This window comes from Canis aureus, chromosome 5 (assembly GCF_053574225.1).
Source record: "Canis aureus isolate CA01 chromosome 5, VMU_Caureus_v.1.0, whole genome shotgun sequence".
In the NCBI taxonomy this organism is placed as follows: Eukaryota; Metazoa; Chordata; class Mammalia; order Carnivora; family Canidae; genus Canis; species Canis aureus.
This window is the reverse complement of record NC_135615.1, coordinates 21,898,581-21,918,665: the sequence shown is the minus strand read 5'-3', so window position 1 is coordinate 21,918,665 and position 20,085 is coordinate 21,898,581. Positions and strand designations below refer to the sequence as shown.

Below are 20,085 nucleotides of genomic sequence, written 5' to 3'. Positions count from 1 at the left end.
ACAACTCATAGATCTACTCCTTATTTAATTTAATTTAATTTAATTTATTGATTATTATTATTTTTAAAGAATTTATTTATTTGAGAGAGAGAGAGACAGAGCATGAGCAGGCAAGAGGAAGCAGAGGGAAAGGGAGAAGCAGGGACCCTGAGATCATGACCTGAGCTGAAGGCAGATGTGTAACCGATTGAACCACACAGGTGCCCCCCTACATCTTATTTTAAATTATTCTTCAAAACCAAGGTTTCTTCCATCCCATTCAGTAGGAAAATGCTTTTTTTTTTTTTTTTTTTCATTTTTCTAAGATGCTCGAGCTCCAGGGAACAGAGAATGTAAGCAATTCGGCTGTGATCACCTGGGGCAGCACCAAAGATATGCTAGTCTTATGACTGCAGGTCAATGGCATGGCACAGGTAAGTAATTCATGAACAATTATGAGCAGAGTCATATTATTGATTCCACGTTCAAAGTTGAATGCTTTCAGCCGTGGTCTTCAGATAACAATTACATTATTCTTATGTTTAAAAGAAATTTCCTCTTCCATATAGCAATCTACTCATGTAATAGCAATCATTGCCATATTGTAGGCAATTTAAGATTGAAAAAACAGCTGGAGTTAATATCTATTGACAATATCTTAGACCTTCAACCTGACCAGCTAGCTATTAATCCTCAGAAAATGCTCTGTTCTCCTGTCATTGCTGTGTCATTTCAACTGCGGTTTGCAGCTCACTATCTGCCTCTGTTATGCACTTTTGCACAATGATTTGCTTATGGTTTTGGTATGAATAAAAGTCCTCTAGTTGGTAACAAATGGAGAGTGAGGCTTTCGAATTGGTTAAATGCATACATAGTACGGCTGGTAAGGTCACAAGCCCTTCTACTCCTACCTTCCCATTACCTAATAACTTCTCAAGAATTCTTTTTGACCACATAGCCCATGTTGAAGTACTCAACATTTGCCAGAAAGAAAGCCTGGTGAATTGACAAAACTGAAGCAATTACTGGTAAAATCTTACCAGAAACTGTGAAGGATTGTTTCAAACAGCAATCAACAGGACAGGGTATCATTTAGGGCTAATCTAAATAAAATCTTTTTCTGAGCCATTTGCCTGTTCACCAAGTGGACAGGAACAAACATAATGCAGCAAATCATGTCATGCAGGAATTGTAAACTTTCTAGTTTGGATTAGGAAGAATTGTAAACTTTCTAGTTTGGATTAGGAAGAAAGAACATGTTTCCGTCCTTTAGGATTTCATGACAAAACCGTTAAAGACCTCCAGTATATAATATATTCTTGAGAGAGGGAGAGAGTGAGCAGGAGAGGCAGGGAGAGAGTGAGAGAGAGAGAGAGAGAGAGAGAGAGAGAGAGACTGCAATAAGGCACTCCTTTCTGGCACTCAGATTCCAAGCTAGGAATAAGCAGAAACTGGGTGTCCAGAAATTTGGGCTACTGCTGTTGGTAAATGCTGGTGATTTGGGCCACTCTCTTTGGTTTTGGTTTTGGTCATGATCTCAGAGTCTTGGGATCACGGAGCCCCTCGTTGGATTCTGCGCTCAGCAAGGAGTCTGCTTGAGATTCTCTCTCTTCCTCTGCCCCTCCCCCTGCTCTCTCTCTCTCTTTCTCTCAAATAAGTCAATAATCTTAAAAAAAAATCATGTTTCCCTTGACTGTTTTGTCCTAATGATTTTAGTCCTGCTTCATAAAAAAGTTATTTTCCTTTATTTCAGCAGGACATGATGCCCAAAGTAATCGAAGGAATGTATGGTTATCATTGAAGACTGTATGGACTTGGGAATTCAGTAAGACTCCTCTCCTTAACTCAACTCTGAGATAAGAAGTAATGACTCAAAAGCAGAGTGACCATGAGCAAATTGGTGGAAAGTAAGTAGTACCTGAAGCAGCATCTGGTGCATGGTTGGCACTCCATGGGTATTTGTTTAGTGAATGAATAAATAATGGTTTAACTAAAAAAAAAAAAAATAAATTGTGTACTGCATTTCTCCCTGGTTCAGGCATTCAAAACTTCTTGGCTTAGTGGTTGAGCATCTGCCTTTGACTCAGGTCATGATCCCAGGGTCTTAGGATGGAGTCCTGTGTCAGGCTCCCTGTAGGGAGCCTGCTTCTCCCTCTGCCTATGTTTCTGCCTCTCTCTGTCTCTCATAAATAAATAAATAAATAAATAAATAAATAAATAAATAAATAAATAAATAAATAAAATCTAAAAAAAAAAAAAAAAAGCTGGGGGTGATTTTGCCCCTAGGGGACATTGGCAATGTCTGGAGAGTTTTGTGGCCACAACTGGGGTGTGGGTTGCTACTGGCATCGAGTGGGTGGAAGCCAGGGATGCTGCTAGGCATCCTATAATGTACTTCCTATAAAGCATTCTATAATCCTACAATGATAGACCTCCCACAATAAAGAATTATCTGATCTGAAATATACTGAGATTAAGAAACCCTGCCTCATGTTAAAAGAAAAACTTCACAACAACCATTTCAAAAATACCTTTAACTTTCCTTCTATTTATTTTAGAAACAAAATTAAAGATTAAAGAAGCATTTTGTATTCCAGAAAACATGAAAGGAACTATGAAATTCTGTATTTATTAGTTAGAGTCCAAAGGATGTTACCATTTGATTTTCTATGGCACAATGAGCCAAATGAATTTTTTAATAGTTAAAATATGAGCAAGATTGCATAGATTTGGTAGGGGTTTTAATTTAGCTTATTTTTCTCCTCTCTAAATCCTTTCTAAACAAGGTCACAACATAGTATATTTAAATAAATCACTGTTTCCAAATGGAAAAATTAATTTCCTTAGTATAAAAGAGATTTTAAAACTTTAAAATGCACACAATCAATGGAATTATCTGTGGCAGTGTGGGATGCCACCACATATAGATAAGCCAAAGCAGCAAAGAATCTACTAATCACACATATGTGTAACGTCACTGAGATGCATCCAGGCTGGAGCCAGTCCATGGGAACACCAAACAAGCAAAACTTTTTAGGGCCATCTCCCTTTTCCCCTCCTAATTGATTTCTATTTTGATCGTTTTGGGCATATGGCTCGTACTGTGCTCTTGTACTCACTATCATTCCACTAACTAATATTTACTGAAAAACTACTACATGCTGGGCACTGGGTATGATGTAGTGAGCTAAATAGATTTATTTGAATCGAAGTTACTGTCTAAACGTCTTAGGGACTCAAGATATTTAAATTGGCTTCACCTAAAAAATGAAAGAGTATTACCCAGCCACAAAAAAGAAAGAAATCCTGCCTTTTGTGACAACACAGATGGACTGGGAGGGCATTATGTTACGTGAAATAAGTCAGAGAAAGACAAATACTGTATGATATCACTTACATGTGGAATCTAAAGAAGAAGAACTCAGAAATAGAGTAGATCAGGTTGGTGGTTGCCAATGGTGGGGGACGTGGGGAGATGTTGGCAAAGGATACAAACTTCCAGCTACAAGATGAATAGGTTCTGGGTATCTAATGTATAATTAACAATACTGTATTGTATTCTTGAGAGCTGTTGAGAGAGTAGACCTTAAAAGTTATCACCTACCGTCCACACACACACACACACACACACACGTAATTACATGAGGAAATGGAGGTATGAAGTGACTTCAGTGCAGTAACCATTCCAAAACATATACATGGATCAAATCATCAGGTTGTACACCTTAAACTTACATATGTTACATGTCCACAATAAACCTGGAAAAAAAATGTCTTCACCTGATGGGAAAGATGACCAGCTGATCTTGGCTCAATGGCTCCATGGACACTTCTTTTAAAAGATTTTTAAAAATTTAAAATATTTTTAAAAATTAATAAAAATTTTAAGTTGAAAATGAAATAAAATTAAATCTAAATTTTTTAAGTGAAAAAATTCAAAGCTTTTTAAATTTAAAGATTAAGACATTCAAAAGTCCTTTTGAGACAAACTTCCAACTGAGATTTTGAGGAGAGATTCCCTGCAAGCCTGTGCAATGTTGTTACCTGGAGAAAGGTCCTGGCCCATAACCGTGATCTGACTTTTAGGACAGCGCTTTCTCCTCCTTCTAGCTGCCCCACTGCACAGGAGATCTGTAAGCACTCGATATTTGTACAATTCTGCAAAAAACCAATAGCAGTGGTGGCCCATCAGTGTCTTTAAATTGTCAACATTGAAGTCAGTTTATCTGCATTGTATTTTCTCAGAAGTCACCATCTAATTCATAAATTAGTCATTTAAATAACACATTTACCTTGACAATCAAGAGAAAACACAGCTTTGTAGTAATGATGTGTCAGTTTTAGTAGTAGTGTAGAGATAAAATGGAGCATAAAATACAACAAAAATTTTAGGCTTCTTTTTTTCCTAAGGACTTAAAGCAATATTCCTGCAGCAGTGATTGGGTTGTTCTGTTTCCTCTTCTTTTTATTTTATTTTATTTTTTGAAGATTTTATTTATTTATTCATGAGAGACATACAGAGAGAGGCAGAGACATAGGCAGAGAGAGAAGCAGGCTCCCTGTGGGGAGCCTGATGCGGGACTCAATCCCAGGATCCCAGGATCCCAGATTCCCAGGGTCCCAGGACCCAAGGGATCACGACCTGAGTCAAAGGCAGATGTTCAATCACTGAGCCATGCAAGTACCCTGGATTGTTCTGTTTTAATTTCATTTCTCAGAACATGTAAAGATATTCCTGGTAGACATTTACAACACCTGACCCTGGGCTAAGCAAGCCCTGAAAAGGCTTCAGAGGAAGCTCCTTGTGTCTATATTATCTCAAAGACCCAGTGTTAACAACCCATTGACAAACATTTGCTCCAAAACATTCTTCTCTCTAAATTACTTCTTGGTTATAAAGCAGAACCTTCTTTGAGTTCCATGCTATTTTTAAACTAGTTTCTAGTCTTGCCAACTTATAATGGGTAACTCTTACCAAATGGAATGCACGTTCCAGGGAAATATTCATTATGATGACATTCTGTCTGCCAAATCCTATCTTCTGATTGGATCCAGTATGGAAATAAATGGACACCTCACCTCCACTATCTGTGTACCTATGTACAGGGTGTTACTTCTTGGATTGTTCTCCCTCACTGATTTGAATTTGATTCAGTGGGCTATGCTTTATTTATTTCTCATGTTTCAAGCACTGGGCTCTGGCCTGTTGATGCTCAGTATACATTAGTTTATTGAATATTACGCACAGGATTTAATGGAAGCATTTTACTTTATTTTTTTAAGATTTTATTTAATTTTTCATGAGAGACACACAGAGAGAGGCAGAGACACAGGCAGAGGGAGAAGCTGGCTCCCTGTGGGGAACCTGATGCAGGACTCAATCTCAGGACCCCAGGATCATGCCCTGAGCCAAAGGCAGATATTCAACTGCTGAGCCCCCAAGCATCCTGAGGCAGTTCACTTTAATGAAATTGCTAAGCCACAGAGTAACCTGAGGGACATACTGCCATGAGAACTTTTTTTGAGAACCTCAGAATTCTCTAAGAGCAAAGCAATCAGGGATACATATCTGATAAATTCCAGGGAGGTCAGATTTCTACATGCTGTTTCCAAATTCAGGTGGCTGGGCTGTTCCTATTCTACTAGGGTTGGGCGCTGAGGTGTCTGGGGTTTTGTGCCTCCAGCAGGAGTAGGAATTCTGGAAGCACTGCACTCAGGTCCCCTGTGAGGACCTTTGTGTTTATCTATACTTCATTACTGACATGCTGTGTATCCCCAATCCTACCCTGTGGAGGCCAAGGAGGGGAGTGAGAAGGAGGTTATTCTTGTAAACTCCCTGGAGCTGTTGGTCCTGGTGAGCTAGCTCTGCTGGAGGATTCTGGAGAAGATGGTGCTCAGAATGAATCATGAAGGGTGAGAAAGAGTGACCTAGGTGGACAGGGACAAGCCCAGCATGTGTCCAGAAGAAAGGAGAGAAGGGTATTTGGAGTCAGGGTGGACAGATGGAAATGAGAGAGGAAAGTCTAAGTGATAAAGAATTTTCCCATTTGGGCCAAGGACTTTAGATTCTATTCAGAAGGTTCTGTTTATGCAAGGGCTATGAACAGGTTTGGGTTTTAGGGGCAGGTGGTATGTGAGTCAAGAATGGTGGGGAGGAGAGCGAGAAGCCATGAGGGTGACAAGAGCTTGTTGCAAGAGTCCAAGTGAGAAGGAGGAGGTCCTTACCTGGGGCATGGGAGGGAGCGAGAAGACGAAGTATAGGAAAGTTCAGGAAGTAGAATGGGACAGTTGGTGACAAGCTGGAAGTTGGGATGAAGGGAGAGAGGATTGGAAGGAGCCCTTCTGGCTTGGGGAACTGAGTGGGTGGGTCCTGATACTACTGAGATTGGGAATCCCAGAGGAGAAGCACTTTCTGAGGGTCATGAAGATGGAGTCCTGGACATGTTGGGACTGGGGTGGCTATCAGACATCCAGGTGAATGTATATGCTGAGCCGCTTGAGTCTAGAGCTCAATAGAGATGGCTAAGATGGCAGGAGGCACATAGGCATGGCTGGAGTTAATGATCTTGCAGAACCTCTTCCTGAAGGAGCGAAGTCAATAGGAGAGGGGAGGGGCCCGAAGATGGAATCTTGAGGTACAGGGATGTCTGCGAATGGGCAGAGAAGCAGGCCAGGGACAACTGTAAGAAGGCACAGGCCAACAGACTGGAAGAGAGCCTGGAGAGAATGTTTTTTGGGGAGGCCAAGGGATGGGATGGTTTTAGGAAGCAGTTCATAGCATCATATGCTGAAGAGGGTTTGAAAGATAAGGTTTCTGTAAGCGGAGTAGGAAAAAGGACAAGAAGAAAGCCTGGGGAGGAGGAGATGAGGTGGTCAGTACGAGAGCAGCAGGGGCCCTAGATGAGAAAGGCAAGGACATTCTTGGCGGAGGAAAAATTGTATTTCCACGCTATGGATACAAATTTTTCCTATGCAAATGTGGAAATTACAATCCAACACAAGATGTTGGCATTTTGCACTTTCAAATTCCTAATCAGAAACGGGATTCAGTAAGTTGTTTTTAACTAAACAAAAACCGTAGGCGGTCTTATTTAACTTTTGATTTTAGAATAAACTTCGTATAATCACTTTCTATCCAGAACTGTTTTGACTTGAGGTGGGGAGGCGTACGGTTTGCAATTTTCAAACCAATAAGAGAATAAAGCATGAGTTAACAAAGTCAGATATGGAAATCAAGAATTGCCTTGTTCTCATCTGCTAGTAACAAGTTTCTATGATATTCAGGAGTTAAAAATCATTGTGCATTTAAAAAATCTTTTTTAAAAAGATTTCATTTATTTATTCGTGAGATATATATATATATATATATAGACAGAGAGGCAGAGACACAGGCAGAGGGAGAAGCAGGCTCCACACAGGGAGCCCAATGTGGGACTTGATCCTGCAACTCCAGGATCACGCCCCGAGTCAAAGGCAGACACTCAACCACTGAGCCACCCAGGTGTCCCTAAAAAAATCTTTAATGAGAAAACAGGAGGGAAAAAAAAAATCTGACCCTACAACAGAAGTGCATATACTTTTCAAATGAATTTTAGTTATTAATCTCTACAGCCTCAGGGTGTTTATGAGAAATACACTAAAGCATAAATTGAAAAACATAAGTGAATCTTGATTTTCTAAATTGTTGATTCCCATAGGTGTGGACACTGGTTCTCCAGAGGGCTTTTATATTGGTACTGCGTTTTAGAATTCTATAGATGCCAATCATTGCTTTCTTTTTACAAAATTTATTAAATTTTATTGAGGTAAATTGACACACATTATATTGTTTCAATATTTGTATATATTGTGAAATGATCTCCACAATCCAGTTATTATTCATCATCACAGTTATAATTTTTATGATCTTTAAGAGCTTTTAAGATCTCCTCTCTTAACACCTATCAAATATGCAATATATTATTATTAAGTGTAGTACCATCTGTATGCCACATGCACAGCTATTGTTTTCTATTCTATTATTTCTCCTGGAAGCTTTCTTTAAACAATAATATGTGGCATTTTATTAATTTATCCTAAGCTGAATAGCATATCACTTTCTGACTCTTAGGTTTTAAAAAACATTACCATGCCATAAAAAGTTGCAGGGACTTGAATCAAAATCTGCCACCTGCCATAGCTTTTTGCCAGGTAACTTTAGGTACTTCTATTATAATAAACATTCCTCTCTTGATTTAAGTTTAACTAAATAAGTTAGACTTGCTTGATATACTTTCTGTCCATTTCTGTGTTTGAAACTTTTTATGAATGTTACAACATGCTCAAGACATGAAAACAAATCATTTTAGCCTCTTTTAAGTGTAGTGTTTGGTGGTATTAACATTCACCTTGGGACGAGTGTGAGAATTGAATAGAAAATACTGACTCTTGAGTGCTCTCCACAGTTCTGCAAAGGGTTTACTAATAAGCTCAAAATCAATCTACCATAGCTGCCAACGCTAAGACTCTGCAGGATTTTGACCCAGGAAATCAGAAGGCCCCATTCTCATCTCTTCTGGACCAGCAGAGGAGTCTGAGATGCAGGGACATGTGTCAACAACCTCCCTCCACCCCCAGGACCTGCTGCTCCAGGCCTTTCCACACTCTCACTCTCAAGGTCTGGGGACATGCTCACATGGGAGCTTTGTGTTCTCCAAAGCACTACATGCCATGTTGTAGATTTTTATCATTATTTTTCTAACGTGGCCTGCATGGCAGGTTTAGAAGAGTGAAAACACTATAATGCAAATACTCCTTTGTCTGCATGGAAGAGTTGCTTTCACGGCTCATAACATGTACTGCCAAAACACGGCAGGCATATCTGAGCATTGAAACAATAGTCAAGTTCAAACCATCTGTGTTTGGGAGTTCTGGCCAATCCAGCCTTTCCTCTCTGATCTGCGCACGCTGAGATAACCAACTCACCAGGATTTTTGCGGGGCTCTGTCTGTGGGGCTCCAGCACCCCCACATCTCTCCTCTGGACAAGATGAGGGATGGTCGAGTTTCGCAAAAAGGCGCTCAGCTCGGGGGTGTCCTCTGGGGGGGTGGCGGGCTGCCAAGAGAAAGCAAGAGACAGCACATCAGTCTCATAAATGCTCATCACCTCTTCATTAGCCTTGAACTCCAGGCATTTCGTGGATGAGTCACAAGAGAAGCCAGACCTGTCCTGATTTACCAGCAGTGTGTTCAACCCCAAAGTGAAATGCATGGACAAGGAACCAGCCTTCCCATTCTCCAACCATAGGAGCTCCTGAAGGATGGGGAATGCATCTTGGGAAAGTTTATCTGGTAAGGATCAGATTTTCAGTAGAAGTGATCTCCCCAGATGGAAGTGACTTTTCAAGCATGAGTCATTATTTTCCTGTTACTTTCCTTTTATCATTTATTCGTGCTGGGGAAGCTCAGGAACCTTCTGTGTGGTGAGACGGATCCTGAGGTGGCAGGAAAGTGAGGCGGTGGCTGTGGGGAAACAGCCTGATGTAGTCAAGGACCAAACATCAGCACGTCTAAGCCCCATGCTCCTGGAGTTGGAAGAAATGCTCCTTCAGGAGTGAATCATGTTCTAATAAAAATGACTTTTGCAAAGCATGCCACATGAACACTGTGCTGTAAGGGGGGTTGTTTTGTGAGTGTTCTAGAACTTATGATTTTATCTCAGGCTCCATGCTGGGTACCTCTGATAGCTGAATAAATATTTTGAAAGTGCCTGTAAGTCACACATAATATCCCATTAAAAGTCTTCATTTTAGACTGCCTGAATATAGAAACTTAATTTTCTGCTCCTGCCCCAAGTCCCTCCAAACGCACGTTCTTTTACATAGTTTCTCTTTGTAGTCACAGGAGCAATAGTAGTATGTTCATTTCTATGGGATGAACAAAGATATTCCTATATTGTAGATGTAAGAAGTACCACAAAAGATGAAATGATCATGCTCAGCCTGTTCTAAGACCCTAGGAAAATCTATGGGATAAACAGAAAGGTAAGAGTCCAGATTCTGTAGTGTGCCACGAACAGCCCTCTATATACTGGCCTCAGCCTACCTCTCCAGCCTTGTTTCTTACCAAGAGCCCTCTCCATCCTGCCCTGCAATGTATAGAACCACTGTCCACTCCTGACATGCACCAGGATGATTCCTGGGCCCCTGTTTGGCATTCCACATGGTAGCTCCATTCCCCCTTATGCACCCATCAAGCTGTGCAGTAACTGCCTGCTGACCAGCCTGAGTTGCCCAGCAAGGAAATGTAAAATGATAAGCATTGTGTCTCATATAACATCCAAGGAAGTATCAGGAAACAGGGAGAGAAAGAAGATCCAGTGAGGAAAAGTAAAGTGGGAGAAATCAGATGTAACAGACAATCCAGGAAAGTGGGAAAGTGGGAACCTAGGGAAGTCTAAGGAAAAGAAAGTTACAAAAATAAAGGAGTGACTAAGAATGTCAAATTCTGCAGAGGAATAAAGAATGAGGACTAAAAGTAGTCATTGTATTTGTCACAAAAGAAATTATGGACAGATGATCCAGCAATTCCATTCGGGGTATTCATCGGAAGAAAATAAAACACTAGCTTGGAGAGATTTTCAGCAGAAGTGATCTCCCCAGATGGAAGTGAGATCGCCTCCATGTTCACTAGAGCATTATTTATAGTAGCCAAGATATGGAAGCAGCCTAAGTGTCCATAGATGGATGAATAGATGTGGTGTCCATGCACGCATATATGCACACCAATATTATTCAAGCATAAAAAAAGAAGAAAATCCTGCCATTTATGAAACATGGATGACCTTGTGGGCATTAAGTGAACCAAGACAGAGAAAGACAAATACATGTGGAATCTAAAGAAACAAAAAAAGACCACTCCAAACCAAAACAAACCCCTAAACTCGTAGATACAGAGACTAGATTGGTGATTGTCACAGTTTAGGGGGGCTGGGGAGGGGGCAAAATGTGTGAAAGTGGTCACAAAGTATAAACTTCCAGTTATAAAATAAATGTCTTAAGGATATACTGTACAGCACAGTGACTATAATTAATAATACTGTGTTGTATATTTGAAAGTTGCTAAGAGAGTAGATCTTAAAAGTTTTCAACACAAGGAAAAGCATTTGTAACTCTTTGTGGTGATGGATGTGAACTAGGCTTACTTACCATGGTGATAATTTCACAATGTATATAAATACCCAATCATGTTGTACACCTGAAACTAATATGCTACATGTCAATTATATCTCAATGTAAAACGAGAAAAAAAGAATTTGTAGATGCCCTTTACCGAGCAGAGGATTGGTATGTGTGGAAACTGATCTGCAGAAGCCAAAGGGTGAATGCATTCAAACAAATGAATATTTGAAAAAATAAAATTAAATCTTTATCTTATTCTTATATTAAGGCAATTTTCCATGGCTCAGAGATGAGATGCAGCCACGTCTTCCAAATAAGAAAGCACCAAAAGAAAACAAAATAAAACATAGATGCTCTTAGTTGCTATTTATAATGGAAACAGAATAGTAATATAAAACTTTGTGGGCATACATAGATTACTTGTTAAATGACATTTATGCATAAGACTACTGAACAGTTTTTTGATGTAGAGCTACATAGAATTCTAAAAAATACAAGATCTTAGTAAAGGGAATAGGCAGGTTATAAAATAGCATATATAATAAGATTATATTTTTAAATTAAAAAATGGATGTATATTTAACTTGTATATCTAGAAATAATCTGGAAGAATAATCATGTAAATATTGCCAGTGCTAGAGATTTGATGATATTAAGAAGTTTCACTAACTACTTTTCAGGTATGATAATGGGTATTATAGATTTTTTAAAAAGTTTTTATTTATTTATTCATGACAGACACACACACACAGAGAGGCAGAGACGCAGGCAGAGGGAGAAGCAGGTCCATGCAGGGAGCCCGACGTGGGACTTGATCCCAGGTCTCCAGGATCCAGGGTCTCCTGAACTGAAGGCAGTGCTAAACCGCTAAGCCACCTGGGGTTGCCTGGTATTATAGATTTTTAAAGAGAATACTTAATTACTGGCAATATACAATCAATTGGAAAAGTAAACCAATGCACACATAAATGGGAAATTAACAGTAAATGGGTGGTGACATAATTAGAAATTAAAAATTTTCTTCTTTATGTTTTATACATTGCCTGATATATTCTTTTGACAGACATTTAGTACTCTTTAATATGAAAATTAAAAAAAACTCAATTGTAATAAGAGTAAAAGAGAAATAAGAAAGCAGGGATAACAAGTAGAGTATGGCTAAACATGAAAGGGAATAGGGGCTCATTCTTGGAAGGAGATTCGGATCCAAGTCATTTGCTTATTGTTTTGAAGAAGCAGGAAATTTAACTAAGTTTCTGGGGTCCAAGGAGGGAACCAGCAGAGAGGAAGAGCTTGAAAATATAGGAAACGGGATACTTGATGTAGCAAAGTTAAATTTGGAATCCGAAGAAGACCTTTCCTTCCTCTCAAAGTATTGGGTAGGATTTGAGGATGAGAAAGAGACAATTAGAAGTGTGTGTGTGTGTGTGTGTGTGTGTGTGTGTGTGTGTGGTGGGGGTTGGGATTTGGGATGGCGAAAAGGATCCTTTGAAGATTCTCTTGCTGTAAGGTCATCTGCTAACAGTGATGCCAGAGAGGCTGGATAGGAAGTCTGAGAACAGTAGTGAAGGTTTGGAGAAGCCAATGAAGAAACTGCTAGGGGGGTCATCAGGATGGTAGAGGGGCTCCTCCAGATGCTGGATGTCCAGTGAGCACTTCCCACCATCGATGTGTCCTGGTACTTCAGGTGAAGGGGCAGAGAAGCCAAATTATGGGACTGTACCTGATCGAGATTTATGGAACAGGGACTTGAAAGGATAGAAGGGAAGGGAGGTTAAGTAAGAGAACCTGTAAAAGAGCGTTTCAACCGACTCATCATGGAATCCAGACTTGTCAGGAAAGAAAGTCTGGCCAAAGGCAGTCTTAAGAGTCAGGTGGGTGAGCTAACTAATAGAAAGTTTTCACATCAAAGAAGAGAAGGTCTTGTGGACAGAGGAAGTGAGAAAGTTATAAAAATAGGAGATTGCATTGGAGGCTTGGATGTTGACTTAAACACTTTAGGGACAGGGTGACCAGAAGTGATGTTCACAGCACTGGGCTGTTGAACTACATAGATTGTGAGGTGCAGACCAGCCCCACGGATGCTTGAACAGTAGGAAGGAGTGGTAGGGAAGGAGTGCCAGCCAAAGAGATGCTCAAGCATACACAATGGTGGACAATCTGAGAGAAAAGCTCTTATAAGATTAAAATTTGAATTGAGATAGAAAATTGTGAAGATCTCTAAGATTCCTTTATATATTTTATGTGTGTGTATGTATAGTTTTTGCTTTGATATTTTCATGTGTAATTTCTTTTTTTATATGGGTCCTTGGGAGATATGTTACAGAGTTAACTCTATCTAACCAAACTACAGGGGAACAGATACTGGAAGGACCTATGGAATGTTCCTTTATTCCTGTAGTAGTAGCAGTAGTAGGAAAATAATAGCCCAAAGAGAAGACAACTCTTCAGCTTCCTGTGTGATGGCATCAGATGCAGCTTGTGTACAGATAAAGAACACATTTGTGGTGGCCGCTGGTCCATCATCATTTACGAATATTATGAGCAGTCTCAGAGGGCTTACTCTGAGCCAGAGAATGAACGTATTACACAGCAGGGGTTGATAAAACATGCTTCTTTCTTTTCGTAATATTATTTTACAGATAGAAGAATGTCCCTCCCAACCACCACACTGAGAAAGTCTTCGAATGGCTTACAAACCAGTTTTCTAAAGTGGCATTCCAGAAATTATTTCAGAATCTAAAACAAAACAAAAAAACCAAAAAGCAAAATGAACAAAAACTAAAAAACAAGGATGAACTTATCCAAGAAATGTAAACAACACTTACAGCCTGTTTTCTAGATGAACTCTTGGAGCTTCTTTCACAACTGATCATGAACCCACGGGTCATGTTTTTCCTTAATCTGAAACCCTGAGAGGTGAGGGCCTCTTAGCACCCGTCTTAGGCAGGCATTCAGTTCAGAAAACAATTTGCTAAGTGCTCTGAGAAGCTGGTGATAAACACTCAAGTATCTTCCTCAGAACAATTGGAAAACTGCTCCTTTCTGCATTAAGGAAATAATTGTTAGTAAATATGGTTTTTCCCCAGCTGTTACTCAGATTTTGACTCCAACAGGAGTTTCCTATTTGCATGACTCTTGACCAAACTCTTCACTCTGGGTAGGTTTAAATTTATGAGTTAAAGAGATACTGCATAGCTGGAATGTGCAATACTGGTGAAAATGCAACTTTTGAAGAAAATAGTTGGGTGCAATGAGATTAAAGGTTCTTTGAACCTGAACAAACACAACACATACTATCCTCATCTTGTTTGTGATTTGTCTTTGGATTTCAGGTATTCCTAATACACAAAAGATGGCAGACTTTTCCTCAGGTAATTCTTTGTCTATAATTAAATGGGAGTAGAGACAATCACAGGAGGTTGGGCTACCATGTCATTTTCTTCAAGACATAAATGTGAAGGATTTGTCAGGAGAGGAAAACACACACACACTTTTTTTTAACATCCTGAAAAAATAATAGATTCTCTCTGTTGGTGATTTTGAAGCTTCTGTTAGTTGTTGGAGATGTGTTCTTACATTTTAAAATTTCCATGAGAACCTGAAGACCATCTTAAAGAGAAGATAAGGCAAAGAGAAATTGACCCTGGAGAGTGTAAGCCCTTTGGTGGCTGAAAATTGGACCAATACGCACTGTTAAAAATAAAAAGTAAATGAAAGTCCTTTATCAGGGGGTGCATGTAAGAGAGAGAGAGAGAAATGGAGAAAGAGACAGAGAATGCAAGTGGGTCGGGAGCTATAACAAGTGTCCCTGCATTCTGAATTAAGAAAAACAGTAATTAAATGGAGGCCATTTTGAAGGAAAAGAATTCTCTCAAGGGTAAGACAAAACTATGCAAATTTGCTAAGTCAAGCCAAGGCAAGCCAAGGCAAGCCAAGCCACAGTCTGTGTTCACCAATTTTGAAAAAAACAAACACAAACCCCCACCCCCCCAAAACTAGTTGCAGGGCTATAATCCTTGATGGATGGTCCCTGTGTTTCTGCTTCCATGTTTGTACTATCTGGTTGCAATTTGGGCTTCCTGTGAGAATGCTCTTGTTTGAGACAGTTGTAACCTCCTGCTTTCCATGGCTCCAAAGCCCATTCTTCACACAACATTGGCTTCTCTCTTGTCTACCACCCTAATCTAGCCCCTATCAGATCATTTGTACCCCGGCTCCTTTCTTGAGTGGGCGCCCAGAATGTGGTACTGGGATCCTTGTGTGTGTTGAGGCCAGCACCTCGCTGGTCCTCCCATCCTGGGTACAGCCTGACATTCCACAGCCCTCTCTCCCGCTTCTTACACTTGGCTGTCCATGATGAAATCTTGCCAACTTAAAAAAAAAAAAAATCCTTCACTCTTTATGCAGCTTTGGTTTCTAACTAGTGTTGGCTTTTTCAACTACATCTTATCTAGGGATCATCGCCTGTCTGGAGGACTCTCCAACCCCCAGGATAAAGTCTACCCAAATAGGATAATGGATAGTTTGAAATCATTATTTTACTGCCTTTAGAATGGTTGAGAAATACTTTATCCAACTCTAAAATTTTATTCCAAGGAGGATCTGGAATGAATTAGATTTAATGGATTGGTCAGAATGCTGCAGACAGTTGAATGTTTCACAGTTTTCGATGGTAGAATATGCAGGAATCGCCACATTAAAATCCTCTATCTCTGAAGCCTGGAGCCAGAACCTTCATGGCCATCTGCTTCTGCCCCTTCGTTCATAGAAGGCAGAGAAATGAACCTGGTGAAGTGAAACCATCATAGGAGGAACAGAAAACCAAGCACAGCAATCATTTCACTGGGAGGTGAAATGAAAGCAGAAGCAAATGTACCCAAGGCCCTGTCCCGCTCTCCGGCTTGCCTGCACTGGGTACTACAAGAGGCTGTGTGGCTCACTCCCTTTTCTTGAACCCCATCACCTGTGCATGCTCCTATTTCTGTTCACACTGGGGAATTGGAACAGTGTCAATAAAGCAGGCTAAGTGAATCCCCATGAAGCCTGATAGGAGGCAACTATTAAAAAAACTCATAAACTTCTAGTGGCATCCAAGTTATGTCTCCAATTTAGTCACTGATGCTCTGTATTTAGGCAGTGAGTGAGGTGGGTGTGGGTGAGAACTTTTGCCCACTATTTCCTCTGATCACGGTGGTGGCTGTCCAAGGCAATCTGCTCTTCATACCTTGGAGGGATAACTCAGCTGTACCAGTCACCACTGTGAAAAGTGAGTCCCGTTCAGAAGTTGAAGGCCTATGTGAGGAGAGTCGCATTTGGAATGCCTGTTGAATTTATAGCTGGGTTGTATTTCGGAGGATTTTAGGCTAGATGTTTGGCACTCAGGATACATCTGTCTTTAGAGGCAATCTTTTAAATTGTGGCTCAGTTTTCAGGCCAGCCCACAAAAAACCCTACTTTATCGACAATATGGCTTTGATGAGTAAAACTATGCATTCATAATAAAAAGTAAAGCCAAAAGGTTGCTGAGTAATTAAAAAAAAACACCACATTGTGTTAAATACATTAGTTCTATTAAATGCTAGCAGGTTTAATTAGGTGGATATGAGAAATTATTTTGAGATGTGGGATTTTGCAGGGAATATTCAGGAAATTTCAAAGGTTTTAGAGTTGGTGGCATTCTTTCCTTAGAGCAGATGGCTGAGAAAATGCCTCTAAGGAAATTTGGACAGTTGCTTTTTCATCAGCACATTCCCTTAGACATTGGTAGGAGCTGCAAAGGAGCAGTGAAGTAGAGAGCTCCTTCCATTGGTTGAGAAAAAAAATGAGGATATATATGGGGAAATGACAAAAAAGATTTATGTGACCCAAAAAGAAAGAATTTTGCTGTGCGGAAATCAGTTGATTGGCTATAGAAGCAAATGTGGGGAACTTGAAAATCCTCCAGAGGATACTTGGGAGAGCTGAGGTGGCAGTCTACCCTCTCAGAGTCCCACAGCTGGCCTGGGATATTTTGGTGGTTTGTCCAGTGGTCACTAGAGCATCCTCAGAAAGGACTTGTAGACCTGCTCATAGATGTAGATGTTTCAAGAGGCATTCTGTTTGTAAAGAAGTTGTAGAATCAAATCATAAGGAATTTGATCTTAGTGGATAATAAGATTGAATAGTAGGATTTACTTTTTGCCTATAGGAATGTATTTTGCCTCCTTTTTCCTTTTATTAAACCTACCCTTTCTCTGCTTCTTAAAGAATTAAGTTTTTTTTTAAAAGCTAGATGTTTAGGTATCTATATTTTTTAAAAGTATATTAATTTTTAAATATATAAAATATTTGGGTTAAATATGGGTTAAAAATGGGTGAAATGGGTTAAAAAATCCCAGCAATCAGCTTTGATGTAAGAATCTGAAATTGATACCTAAGTTAAAAAAATTTCTCAGATCTATTCTAGAAGATAGATAACCAAATAGAGTAAATAATTTGTTCTTTACTAATTTCCAATTCATATTTAAGACAGAGAATAGACTGTTTAGCTTTGTATTATCTAGGAAGAAATAAATTTCCAAGTATGTTTATAGGAACTTCACCAATAAATTAATGTCCTAAGAAGAAAATAATTTTCAAGTACTCTCAATTTGTTGGTACCTACTTATATAAAACATACTGATAATTAATTTTAAAAACTTATTTATTGATAAAAATCTCTTTTTGACTCTCTGGGTTATACGCACTAAATGTAAGTAGAAGTGCTTAGAGGACCTGAAAGTAAAAACATTTCAAGTTTTTCATTATTCTGAATTTCAAGAGTTCATGAATTGTTATCATTTGTCATTTTGGGGAGCTATTCCTTCACATTGTAATCAAATCTTATATTCAATTTCCACAAATTGAGAGTTTTACAAATTTATAAATTGAGAGTTTAGGTCGCATTTTAAAGATTACTAGCCTTATATTTTTTATTGAAGTCTATACTTCAAAGAATACCCGGGTGGTAGGGACTGCAGGTGCCTAGTGGCTACCAACACCCAGTTTGCATGAATCTGTCAATGTTTAAGGCAAGTGATCTCTTGGTATCCTTCCTGTAAATGACTATTAAACTGCAGCAAAGAAAAAAGAATTCACAACCAACATGATGCATATCACACAAGTTACATAGTATCTATGAACATACATAGTGTTGGATATAAAGCAAACATTCAACTCCAGAGTTTAGAACTTCCCTAGGTGTCTGTGCTCCAAGGTTAAAGAGAAACCTTTAACCATAGGACATGTGAAAGCTTTAATTGCTTCAATGTTATACATTCCCTTTGAAGATGCTATTTTTGCTTTTTAAATTTTTAAAAAAGATTTTATTTATTTGAAAGAGAGACAGAGGGAGCACCAGCAAGGGGAGGGGCAGAAGGAGAGGGAAAAGCAGACTCCCTGCTGAGGGTGGAGCCCAATGTGGGGCTCGATCTCAGGACCCTGAGATCACAAAGTCAGACACTTAACTGATTGAGTCACCCAGGGGCCCCAGAAGATGTTATTTTATAATCCTTGAGGATATTAAAATCATCTCAATGAAGAACCAAAGGAGAGAGGAAATGGACAAAAAATTTTCCAGGGAGGAAGTATTTGAAATAATTTTGTGGAATACAAGTGACTTTATTTATTATTTCCTCATAAAGAAAGAGACTTGTCCTATAAATCCTTTAATACCGAATCCCTTTTAGTCTTCCTCTCTTGGAATAAAAGGCATGTTGGGTTGAAGAAGAAAGCGTTTCATAACTGGCAATGTCCCAGTGCCTGCAGTTAGAGTAGAGGCAGACCCGTGTTCCAAATGGTTGAGTTAGTATTTCATGAAGCCTGCCCTTTGCTCCATTTCCAATAGAGACACTGTCTCCCTGAGCTACTAGACAATGTCGATTCTTAAATAAAGTTCTCTTTTGAGGATAACATCTGGTTAAAAGGTTTTTTTTTTCTCTCCCCATTCAAATGTGACATTTTCAAGGGTTTATGCTAATTATGTTCTTTTCTTCCCAGAAGAAACTTAAAGCCAGATTTGGATCTTAATCTGAAGGGGATCATCAGCTCCTTGGACACTTGAGCTCCTGGCGAGTCTGTGACCAGAAAAGCAGCGTGGATGGCAGGTGGGGATTGTAGAGAGGCTGAGTTTTAGGTCCCCCAGACCCTGCCTCTTAACAGACCCCAGGTGATTGGATAAGCTTAAGAATCTGAGAAGCACTTCTTTATAAGCTGCACTAAAGAATGTGATCCAGAAATTTCCAGTCTAGGGGTTCTCGGGGGCACTAAGATGGCCTTTGGCAAATTATCGCATTTCTCCACTTAGTATTGGCAACATCTGGAAAAGCCCACTTGGCAAAGATCCTTCTATCTTTTGGCAATGTACCAAAAGGACTCTAAAAATAGCATTTTGTACGAATTCTCCAAAACATGACGTGTCTATTTATGATTTTGGTTTGATTTGTGCTGCTAGTCAAACCATATGCAAAAGATACCTATTAAAGTAGGCTAAATAAGTGACAGGTTACCATGAACAATGAAACCAGGAGAAATTTAAGTTTTCTAGGAGTGACATTTTAAGTTAGGTCTGGCATTTTCAAAAATATTTTATTTATTTGAGAGAGAGAGAGAGAGAGAGAGAGAGAGAGAGAGAGGTGGGGGAGGGGCAGAGGGAGACAGAGAAGCAGACTCCCCCCTGTGCAGGGGGACCAATGCGGGGGCTCAATCCCAGTACCCTGGGACCAGAGCCAAAGGCAGATACTTAACCAATTGAGCCACCCAGGCGCCCCTAGGTCTGGCATTTTAACCATAAAATTAAAAGAAAAAGCCTGATAGATTATCTCCAAAATAACTTATTCTTATAATTACTTTGCCTTAAAAAAATACAAGCCACAGTTTTAATTTTTTTCCTTACCATAAAAAATAAGCAAAACAACCAGTTAGACCAG

At 39.5% G+C, this 20,085-nt stretch overlaps 1 protein-coding gene and 1 long non-coding RNA gene across 2 annotated transcripts in view; one reads left to right on the top strand and one right to left on the bottom strand.

Annotated features, from left to right (window-relative positions):
* ITGA8 (integrin subunit alpha 8) overlaps window positions 1-20,085 on the bottom strand; it is a 169,116-nt gene that overhangs the window by 17,252 nt on the left and 131,779 nt on the right. The window contains exons 26-27 of the mRNA XM_077897083.1: window positions 8,944-9,072; window positions 4,024-4,137 (exon numbers count right to left, since the gene is read on the bottom strand). Coding sequence (XP_077753209.1) covers window positions 4,024-4,137; window positions 8,944-9,072 — 243 coding nt within the window. The remainder of the gene's footprint in view (window positions 1-4,023; window positions 4,138-8,943; window positions 9,073-20,085) is intronic.
* On the top strand, window positions 309-19,263 carry LOC144313797 (uncharacterized). The gene is made up of 3 exons (XR_013379423.1): window positions 309-413; window positions 1,733-1,886; window positions 19,157-19,263. It is a non-coding gene; the product is annotated as an uncharacterized LOC144313797 (long non-coding RNA).